Consider the following 11,168-nt stretch of genomic DNA (forward strand, 5'->3'; position numbering starts at 1 on the left):
CTTATCACCGCCACAACACGGGTCTTAAACAAGGGATTGGATGTCTGTACTCTTCTCTTCTTCCTCATGAAAAAAAAGAAGAAGCTTTTCTTTCTTCTCTCTCTTGTACAAAGAAGAGAAAGAGAGTGCCAACAGGAGACAATAGCACACAGTCTTCTTCTGATCTCTTGAAACATCTATATGAGATGGAATTGAAGGAACTAGCGAAAGAGAAGAAGACTGCAGACAACTATAAACCACTCTTCATACCTGTCAACTCAGATCTGCAGAAGAAATTTCTCTCGTGTACATTCTTAAGGGGAGATCTACGTTTCTATCCAAAGAAAACCACGCAATATGGAGAGGTTCACTACTCGCCTAGGTACCAAGATGATCGGTATGTGTATAGACATGTCTTACTGTCCAGTGGAGTACGGAAAGCCGCTGAAGAGATGGCACGCCATCATTCATCCAGTAAGTTACGGGAGGGGAAGGGTAGGAGCAATCGACGGAAAGCAACTGAGTCTCCCATGGCTAGACGAAAGTTGATACAAGTATACCGAGGACCACGAAGGGATTCCTATTGCATGCAGTATGGAGATCAATCCATTTTTACCGTCCATACATTTGGAATGGGAAGGAAATAGGATATGACGGAAGATAGGAAAGATTGGAGAGAGAGTGAAGATGCGAGGAGCAGAAGAAGAGGGAGCTTTTTGATATCGGGCGCGATATCTACTTAAATATGCAGTCGATCATATAGTAGGTGGAAATAGTTCCCCTGTCGTTGTATACAGACTACATGTGTAGACATTTTACAGCCAAAGACATACACAGTTCTTGCTGCTACACCACCTCGATAAGTATGGCTGTGTCTCCTCTAGGGCTGATACTTTCTTTCTTTCTTTGCCTCCTCGCCTAAGCAAAACGATGGTGAAACTCAGCTTTGCTTGTCTCCGTTATCTTTCATCTCTGAGGAGACAAGGGACATAAGAGGCTTCTCATCACTTCTCTCTGTCTCGCGTCCCAGTAGACAGAGAGAGAGAGAGGGAGGGGGAGGGAAGGAGAATAAGGAACTTCAGCAGCGGATGATAATGATGAGGACGTTGAAGAGACATGGCTAGCTCAGTAGAGATCTTTGTTCTCTTTGATGATAAAATACCTAGCTCTTCTTCTGTCGCTTCGAACAGAAAGAAGATAATCTGCGTTAAGCAGTACATAGTAGCTTGTATTTCGCGAGGATGGTCACTTCGTTCTCTCCATAGCCTTGTCCCCGAGCGAGCTTCGGTGTATGTGTCGTCCTGTTACGGCTCTTCTCTGGGTTTACAAAGTTCTTTGGTTTGCAAAGCCTCCAGACAGCCAACTCGAAACTAGGTAAACACAGTAGTCCAGATTGAGACGTCCTAGGTATATGTATACGAATAGATAGAACTAAGCAGGAGAGAGCGTATTCGTTCGTGAGACTCCTTTCAACTCCTCTGTTTCTATCTCACGTGGGGTTTTAGAAATGATTTCATCAGAATCTCTCTAGCTCAACCTTGGGGAAACATATGTGTATTCGTCTGTGGTGTACCTACAGCCGGGTTCCTAAGCGAAGAGCAGTTTATCTATCAACTAGGGATCGATCTCTCTCCAGGATGGCAACACTTCATGAGATTCAAAGGTGACAGCATACCTACACCCCGTATCCTGTGGGTTTACGTGTATCCTCCTCATGACTAAACGACTTCATGCTATGCTACCGAGATATTTCGTGGTGTACATACACACTATGGAGAAACTCTATTGTTAGGAACGACAAGAATAATTCTAGTGGAGCATGCGCTAGGTGTCATGAACGTATGGCACATGTGTGCCTTTTTCCAACAGTACAGATGTCCAGCCAGGTGTACTAGGGCATACCAGCTATCAGCAGAGACATCTGTATATGTATGTGTATGTCTGCAGTTGTATATGGAGGGTCTCTCAGCAAAATGTCTGTGTATATGTTTTCTATACGGCGGCAAATAATTGATAGGAAGAGTACTAAGGAGCCACCGTTGTCGTTGTAGCAGCGGTAGTAGTGATCGTGAATACTGAAGGACTAAAAGGACACGCGTCGCCATGGTGTTATCACCTGACTGTTAACGACTTCATGAATGTACTGATTACTAGGCTTTCACTTCTGCCTGTTTCAAACTTTCATTTTCTTGTTGTGTCTCTCTGTCTTGTCTCGTTCGCCTGCTTCTAGATGATGCGATTCAACAACAGACTCAGTCCGTCATGATGATGTATGGATTTCGCTTGGTAGACATACTACTAGATGACTTCGGTGTACGTACGTAAATGTCAGTCATTGCCACTGGAACATGACTTACATACATATATGTACATACATAGCTTTCCTGTCTGAGGGAGCAACCACTCTTTTTATACACAGGAAGACTACGGGAGCTTATCTTGAGAAGACCCCCGACAGCCGAAGAAGAACGACGCGATGGCGCACCGACAGCTGACGACGAGGTGAGAGCAATCTATTCATTCTTCCTTCTGTCTGCCTTTCTTTCTTACTGGCTTGACGCTTTTGTTTCACCGACAAAGAGTAGACAGTCATGGAAAGGTCTTCTTTCAGATCTGTGTTGTTTCTCGTCCCTTGCTGTGTCTCATAGCGACCTGTTGAAGAAAAGAATTGTGGATACTCCAAGTTCATATCTAGCTAGCTGTACACTCTATGGGACGAATACATGGTGATGGCTAGCTTTAGTGTTTTGGAGACATGCATGTCGTGGGGACTGGTAGATACTGAACCAACCATAGACACGAATGTCTATGTCTCCCAGCTGTAGGTTCATCTTGTCTCTTTTGTCTCTAGTTCTCATGTCTTCTACATGATAGAGAAAAAGCGATACCCTCACCTTTTACTCCAGAGAAAGGTTTTGAAGAGGAGAAAGAAGATAAAGAAATCCACCCTAATAAGGTAGGCGACAGCAGTAGTAAGGACAGTCATAGCATTCCTAGTAGTCGCGGCTACAGCTCTCGACAGCACCGAACAGAAAGGAGATCTCAAAGTCTTTGAAGTTCTTCCTCTTATTGCACGGTCTTTTCCTTTCAGATATCTGTTGAATCAGATGACTCAGACTATGAAGAGGAAGCAACAGCAGAGGTAGCAGAAGGGATGGCCGTAGGCAATGGACGTGACTGTTCTGAGACGTCATGCGATACTAATCATCGAGATCTTTCTTCTTCCTCCTCCTCCTCTTCTCGTGAACCTGTACAAGTCCCTCTAGAGAGATCTCCGTCTTCTCATCCTCTTCCGCATGTCTCGGACAATATGACTAACAACTCTGTATCTCCCCAAGATCACCAGAAGACTGAAGAAAACAAAGATGAAGAAGGAGAAAGTCAGTGGGAGAAACTTGTCTCAAATGAAGAAAAGGTAGCTTCTTTTCCATCTCTAACGACTCAATCAGCCTCTGATCCTTCTTCTATCTCCTTACGTGAAGGAGGAAAGAAGACAGAAGATAATAGTCTTCGTCAGCCCCCCTCTACTCAAAACCCAGCACATCATCAGACTCATCATCCTAACGTTACGTCTACAGGTTGTACGCATATCTCATCCTTACCTCCCCCGAACACCAGTCAAGATAAGCAAGACTATAACAAGAGTGTCACTCATACGAGCACTACTTCTCTTACTACTTCTATAACCATGGTTAAGTATAGTAGCAGTAGTAGTAGTTGTTGTTGTGTACTTCCTGCTCCTACTATTGGTACCGGGGCTCCTCCCCCTCCTAGTACGACTGCGACTACTGCTCGGTGTTGTAGTCTCTCTACTACTGCTACTACGGGGAGTAGGATGAAGAGTCTACCTAGGGCTCCTATAAGCAGTAGTTGTAGGACAAGGGCAGATTCTACGGAGGACTGTCGAGCCCAAGACGAGCAAGATGAGGAACGAGGGTGTAGTCATTCTTGTCAAAGAAGACCGTCACTTTGTCCCCCTACAGATGGCAAGGGTGACGATGATCATGTATCATCTAGGTGTAGGGATAGTAGTAGCTGTCAGGAGACGAATAGTCTGGAAATCCATCATAAGCTAGCAGAAGAAGAACCACGTCGAAAGGGTGAAGTAGAGGAACAACAAGCAGATATGAAAGTCGAAAAGGTTCTTCAAGGTGATCAAGAGAGGGAGAGCACACAAGGGACAGCGGGGGATGACATGAGAGATAGGAAGGAGGAATCTAGTCTTAACGAGAGTCACACACATCCAGCCGGAGATCACCAGAAGGGCTTTGAGCTTCCAGTTTCTGAGAGGAGTACGGAAGAGACAAGGAAGACCAACACTTCTGAAGAGAAGGATGAGAAGTTCTTATCGGCTTCTTTATCTTCTTCATCCCTTCTCGGACAGCCAATAATACTACAAGAATATGAGAGGAGGAGAATCAAGGACAACGAGATACAAATAGAGAAAGGCAGAGAGATGTCTGGGTCTCTATCAACTTCTGATTTATCAGCTGTGAGAGAGAGAGAGATTCTGGCGGTCGAACATCTCTCTTCTTCCCCTACTACTCAAAAAAGTCTTGAGAAGTACGCAAGTAAAGCTGCTGAACCGACCTCATCTACATTATCTTCAAGAAGAGAGAAAAGCTGTACATTCCCATCTTCGTTACAAAGGGACTCCGAGTCGAAGAAACAGAACCAAGAAGATGAAGAAGAGGAATCCTGCAGTAGCGCGTCGACGACCACGACGACGACTACTACCACGTCTGTCTCTTCGTCTCCTATTCAAACACTCTCGAGAAGGCAAGATGAGAGTGAAGCCGCCCAATCAGAAGGAGCCAAGATCTATCGTCATCCTTCTCCTTCTTCTTCTCTTTCAAAAAAGTCGTGTATAAGTCTAGCTTGTACTACTGTTTCCACGGATGAACACTCTAGTCGTCGACCTACTGCTTCTACCAGTAGTAAGGGCCACACGTCGATCGCAGAAGAAAAGAAAGAGAAGAAAGGAATGTCGGACGACAAGGAGAAGAAAGTCTCTTCAGATAGACTCTCTTCTTGTGAAACAACAGAAGAGAGCTTCAAGAAAGGACCGACAGAGGGAGAAGAAAAAGAGGAAGAAAGAGGGAGAGAAATAGTGAAAAGACGATGTCCTTCGACAAGCTCAAGTAGTCACTGTAGTCCTGCGACTGTTCAACTACTCAATGCTAGACCTCGAATGATGACTAGAGGTGGTAGAAGAGGGATAGAGAAGAAGGAAGAGGATAAAAAGAACCAAGACACGCCGTCAGCAGATCATTCAGATAGAGAAAGACGTGAGGAGAATGCTGAAAATGTTCTCCTTCCGCATCGAGATACTGGCGAAGAGAAGAAACAGCGAGAATCTCCTTTAATCCCTGTTTCTCTCTCCAACGATTCTTGTAGTAGCGACCGTCATGCCTGCTTAGAATCTCATGAAGAGACGCTTGCAGACGACCATGATACGGAGATTCGCGTAAAGGAGAGCTGCCTGAAGGAAGGCAAGAAACTCGGGGAGATGAGGAGAAGAAGGAGAAGATCGGCAAGGGTGAAGAGCGTAAGAAGTCTGCAGCGAAAAGTAGAAGGAGGAGATGAACAGCGAGAAAAGGAAAGAGGTCCTGGTGGAAGGGGATGCAGGGAACTGCATAGAAAGAAGATGAAGAGAATATGAAGAGAAATCTTGTAAGAAAAAGTTCAAGAGGAGAAAGAGATGAAATGTCTCTCCTGGGCAGGGATGTTTCTATCGCTCTCAAGATGTAGGGGAAGTCATAAAAGGAGAATAAAAGACGAGAGAGAGAGAAGTTCTGCCTACTTCGCCTGTATCTTTTTTCTTTCATTCTTTCTTTTCCGCGTAATTCTTTTTCTTCTTCCTTCTTCGCAGAAAAGGACTTTTCTTGGAGTCTTTTCTGCTTCGATGATGATGAGTGGACGGGGGGGTTCTACGGGGAGACAACAAGGGGGGCAGAAGAAGAAGAACAACAAGAAGAGGGAGGAGAAGATCTCTCTTTCTTCTTGGTATTCTTCTTTTCTCTTCAACCCTTCGGCAGAAGATTGTTTGATATGTCTCTTCTTTCGTTTTTTCATTAGGATAGAAGATCAAGATAGAGAGAGAGAGTGAAAGGGACTCTTTCCTTCTTTCTTTTGTTGTTTCGATGGTCTTTCATAGATACTCACCTCTCTGGCTTTCTCATGACTACATCTGTTCGATAAGAAGACAAGCTTCATGTGTTTTCTTCTTCTTCTGAATAGAGGAGGGGAGAGAAAAAGCGACGGTTCTTCCGATGCTCTTAGAAATGCAAAGAAAGTCAAGCCGATGAACTCTGGCTGAGAAGAGATTCCTCAGAGAGTTTCATTCTCCCTTCGAGAAAACATCTTGATCTCCCCTGCCTTCCCTTCCCTCCTGGCTATATTGTATGTACACCTGGTTCAAACGTATGATCTGTAGACATCTACATAGATACGTAGATAGTAGAGAGAGATGCCGTGTGGGGAAGAATTGCTTCCCTCTTTCAGAAGTTCTTGCTTTCATCGTCAAAGAAGGAGAGAACCATATGGCAAGAAATGAGGTTGCTTGTTATCTTCATGTAATTTCTCTTGAATACCCTGGGATAGATATGCCTATGTATATGGACAGGCAGGCGTTTGGAGAGGGAAAGACAGGAAAGATCTAAGAAGGGAGAGAAGAAGATCGTACATTTTTGTACATACATACATGCATGCATCATGTTCGAACATCCTCTGTACATACACCATTTTAGTCCGAGCTCATTTGAATTGCCTGGAGAGTCGCAGACTTTCCCGGATTTACACGAGATCCCTCTATTTGTCTTTAGGGAGATACACTCTTGTTTGTTTCTTTCTCTCTCTCTCTTTTTGTATGAGCTTCTCTCTTTCTTTCTTTTCTCTACTTTCTATGAAGTGATTCCCATCACGTCGAAGAAGAGGAGGAAAAGAGTGCGTTTCAAAAAGAAGCAGGTTCTTATTATAAGCAAACCAAGACAGGCCCTATGTATGATATTTGCATCGATCTGCGTATCCATCTGCACATCTGTCTATCCATGTATACATGTGTGTACCTATCTACCATGTATATGTGTAGTGATTCATCTGTATACGTATCATCTATCTATGTATATGTCTAGAGGGGGTTCTCTATGATCGAAGAATGCCACCTTATCAAAGGAGAAGGCTGATGTGGGGTAACGCACTGCCAGAAGACTTCCCTCGTGTCTTGTTTGATCTCTCCTCCTATGAACATGACGATGAGAGAAAGCAAAAGCATGGGAGTTCTCAGCGTCTTCCGTGTTCTGTCTGACTGAGAAGGTGTCATCTATATCTACATCTATATATCTATTTATACATATGAATGAATAGACTGATGATAGCTTGAGCGATTGATTGGCTACTTTTCAAGTCTTATTGTGATGCATGGGGTTCCAGGGGAGTAGGAGCTCAGAGTAGGCGAAATGAATTCAGCAGAACTCATGCTAAGGGAGCGCTGCTAATGCACGGACAGATACATGCCTCGCTCTCTTTCTATTGTATCTCTACCTTTCGATTCGCTTGGCAAAGCGTTCCTATCTGATTAGGGGAGCCATCCCGGTTTCTATGTAGACCTCTCTTCTCGTTTTTACTTCCTTTCTTTCTCTTTTTCTCTTTCTGAATCGATCGAACGTCATTCATTGTCTATCATACACCACTCGCCGTCTTGTGATGTAGATAACATTTCTATCTACAACCATAGAAAGAAAGGACAAGGAGAAAGAGTGAAAGAGAAGTTCTCTTTCTTTTTCCTTACAACGCGGAGTGAGGGGGGAAGTGAGTGAATGAGTGATGTACCTCTTCTTTACTATCTGAGACACAGCTAGCTAGATGGCTAGTTAGCTAGCAAGCTAGCGTGGTACATCCGAAGATCACAATAATGCTGATGATCAGACTGTCTCCGCTCCTGATTACGGCTAAGTGCTGTCCTTGTTGTTGCGCGGGTGTCTCTCTGATCTTTCTTTGAGAGTTGACGAATTCCCCAGTTCTTTTTCTTTTTCTCCTTGAAAACCTTTTCAATCTCTCTCATGTCTTGAGAACCTCTCTTCGTTTCTCTTCTTTCTTTCTTCATCTACACCACACGGGAATACACGGTTGTCTCGACCTAGACTAAGTTGTAAGGGTATGTATCTCTTTCGTTACCTAAGAAACGAAAGAGACTCGAAGTTGCCGTCGAGATGTCTATACATCGACAGATAGATAGGGACGATCAGGTGAAAGAATACTCGGGAGAATACATACCTAGGCAAGGAGCAAGAGGAAACATGAAAGAGATGGTGTGTATGTACATATGTACATCGCAGTCAGAACATAGACAGATCGGAATGTCTGCGTGTCCACAGACTGTACGATTCTTTGAGAAGAGTGCTGTGAAAGAATGATGGTAGAAGCTACACAGGGAAAGATCACTCGCCTATATATATATATATATAACTATATACTTACATGCAAGAAGAGAAGGACGTATGTATGTATATCAATATATATATATATATATATTCGCGTACAAGGAGAGAACGTTGACAATAAGCAGGCACGTAGATCTAAATGAAATATAGGCTGCGTTCCAGCTGGACTTTGTATGGTCGACCACTTCATTCGGAAGCTGTAGTTAGTTTCAATAAGACTCGGCTATGATCATCGAGATAGATAGACAAACTTCATAATGGAGGAGCTGAGACAGAAATTCATGCATATATGTGAATCAGGAGATATAGATACGTAGATAAAAATACATCAACGGTTGTCTTGCCGACGTTGAGCTGACTGTCTTCGCTTGAACACATGCTGCTATACTGGGTGAGGAATGGACATGTATACATAGATAGATAGAGTCCATATGCATTGATCTTGTTTTTTCTAGTAGATGCTTCCCTGAAAACAAGCAAATCTACAAGGAAGAGGAGAGAGAGCGAAGGATACAGACACGATGATGCTGACAAGATATAGATGCTGATCAACCCAACATGTTTCCCTCGTACTTAGATCTATCTCTTTTCTAAGGAACTTCTCCATACTCTATTACCACGATCTAGATCACCCAGCCATTGAATAGACTGAATGTGCTATCTTCGGAGTCTAAGCATGAAGAGTTTCGAGCGACGATATGAGAAAGCGTCTCAGAAAAGCAGTAATACCAATCCTCTATATCCAAGCTCTTCGTCGTTTCTTTTTCTCTGTCCTCTATCATCTTCTTCTCCCTTTCTTCAGCCGTCTCGTTCGCTTTTTTGAATGACCCACCGCATGCAGCACGCACACGTACGCACACCATCAGCCATAGACACACGCATTTTCTCTTCCTTCGAAACAGATGTCACGAAGAAGATGATAATGATAATTCTACCAAGGGAGAAAGTCGAAAAAGAAGAAGAGGGAGACTCGTAAAAAGAAACTTGGTGTTTTTCTGTCGTGGTTTCCCGTCGATGGAGTTTCTCCCTTCTTTCCCTGTGACGGAGGCATGACGAACATTCATTATTGTTGGTTGATATGAGGAAGGAAGGAAATGAAGTTATTTTAATGTGCCAATATGGTCAGCCTCATGAAACTGTGCCTATCTTCTTTCGTCCGTCTTACCCTTCTCTCTAGAGCTGCATCTCCTCTCATGCCGTGAACAGTAGATGAGAACGTCCCACTAAGGAGACAAGGGGGAAGAAAGTTGATTCAAGGAAAGAGGCGATCTTCGCTCTGCATGGCAGCTGTCAAAAGAAGACAGAAGGACAGGAAAATCCTATCTATCATTTCTCTTTTACGCGAAGCTTCTTCAAGCGTACATACGCCAATGCGCTTAGAAGGAGTTGAGGGTGATGTGTATGTCTCTATTTCTTTAGGGATATCTTTTTCTCTTTTTCAATGTCTTAATCTTGTCAATGGATAAGACTGTTCCTCTCCCAGCTTAAAAGAAGCTTCTATACCCTTCGAGATGTCTCCTCCTCAAATCTCGAGGCTCTTCTTCATTCCGTCTCTCTCTCCTTCGTCTACACATGACTTCTTTGAAGAAGAAGAGATCGAAGAGAATGAAGAAGAAGAAGAAGACAACGTAAATATTGCTGAGATGATAGATTTGAATATTTCTATCCACTCCATCTTCATTCTAAGAGGAAATCGCCGAAGAACACGACACCTTTCATCGTCACCTTATTCTCCATCCTCTTCTTCTTCATCTTTCTCTTCCTGTCTTTCTTCCTTTTCTTGTCTTCTTCCTTCTACTACTGCGGCACACCAAAGGGATTCGCTTGATTTTCTCCGTTCTGACGGTAGATCGTTATGTATTTCACAGGGTCCTCCATCGTTCTTATCGTCTTTCTCTTCTTCCTCTTTAGCGAAGACATCTTCTCATTCTTCTCTCCTCAGACGTTTCACTTCGATCTCAAGATGGAGAGATTATCGAGGCGAATCTTTCTCCAAAGATAAGAAAAAAGAACCAGGCAAAGATGTCGCGTCTCCTTGTCAGAAACAAGATAGTATCTCTACGTCTAGCGTATCAAACTTATCTCTTGGCTCATCACCCGCACGCTCTTTTTCATCTTCTCCTCCATCGTGCACCTTCTTCCCTACCATTGATCAAACTCACGAATCTATTGACGAGAGACTTCATAAAGAGACTTCTTCTTCTTTTTCTCCTGTTCTTCTCGCCAGTCATTGTTCTCTCCATCCTTCACGTTTCTTACACTTTTCTTCATCTCCAAATTCCTCTCTATACCAAGGCAATAGGACGGCTTCAAGTCCACTGGATGATGGCCCTCCCTTGCCTTCCTATGCAGATCCGCGTCATAGCATCGGTACGCCAGAGAACAGCTCGATGAATCGAAGCCCCACTCTTGATGATGATGGTGTTGGTGAGCATCGAGATGGATGCGGCCGTGTAAAGAGTCCATCAGAAGATAGTGTGCTTGAATCATCTCGCCTTGCAGCAGATGAGAGGGCTTCTCAAAGAATGATATCTTCTTCGTCATCTTCATCTTCTCCTGGTCATCCACATCATCTTCTTTCCCATCCTCAATCTGCGCCTCTTCCTTGTTTCTTTCTCCGTCTTCTTTCTTTTCTTGTTGCTTTTCTTTCTGTCTTCCTCGTTCATTTTCATATGGCTACTCTCTCTCTTCTCATTCGCCATTCTCCTCCTTCTCCTCCACCCCCGCCGACCAATTCTTCGCTCTCTC

General features: G+C 43.8%; 1 protein-coding gene across 1 annotated transcript in view; it reads left to right on the forward strand.

Annotated features, from left to right (window-relative positions):
• Nucleotides 1-113: 113 nt before the first annotated feature.
• The window catches only part of CSUI_002569 (uncharacterized protein), a 16,837-nt gene continuing 5,782 nt past the window's right edge, over nucleotides 114-11,168 (forward strand). The window contains exons 1-5 of the mRNA XM_068062769.1: nucleotides 114-453; nucleotides 1,559-1,642; nucleotides 2,399-2,481; nucleotides 3,071-5,788; nucleotides 9,344-11,168. The exon at nucleotides 9,344-11,168 is cut by the window's right edge and continues 5,782 nt beyond it. Coding sequence (XP_067925249.1) covers nucleotides 9,932-11,168 — 1,237 coding nt within the window. The 5' untranslated portion in view covers nucleotides 114-453; nucleotides 1,559-1,642; nucleotides 2,399-2,481; nucleotides 3,071-5,788; nucleotides 9,344-9,931. The remainder of the gene's footprint in view (nucleotides 454-1,558; nucleotides 1,643-2,398; nucleotides 2,482-3,070; nucleotides 5,789-9,343) is intronic.

This window comes from Cystoisospora suis (genome assembly GCF_002600585.1).
Source record: "Cystoisospora suis strain Wien I chromosome Unknown contig_1076, whole genome shotgun sequence".
Lineage (NCBI taxonomy): Eukaryota > Apicomplexa > Conoidasida > Eucoccidiorida > Sarcocystidae > Cystoisospora > Cystoisospora suis.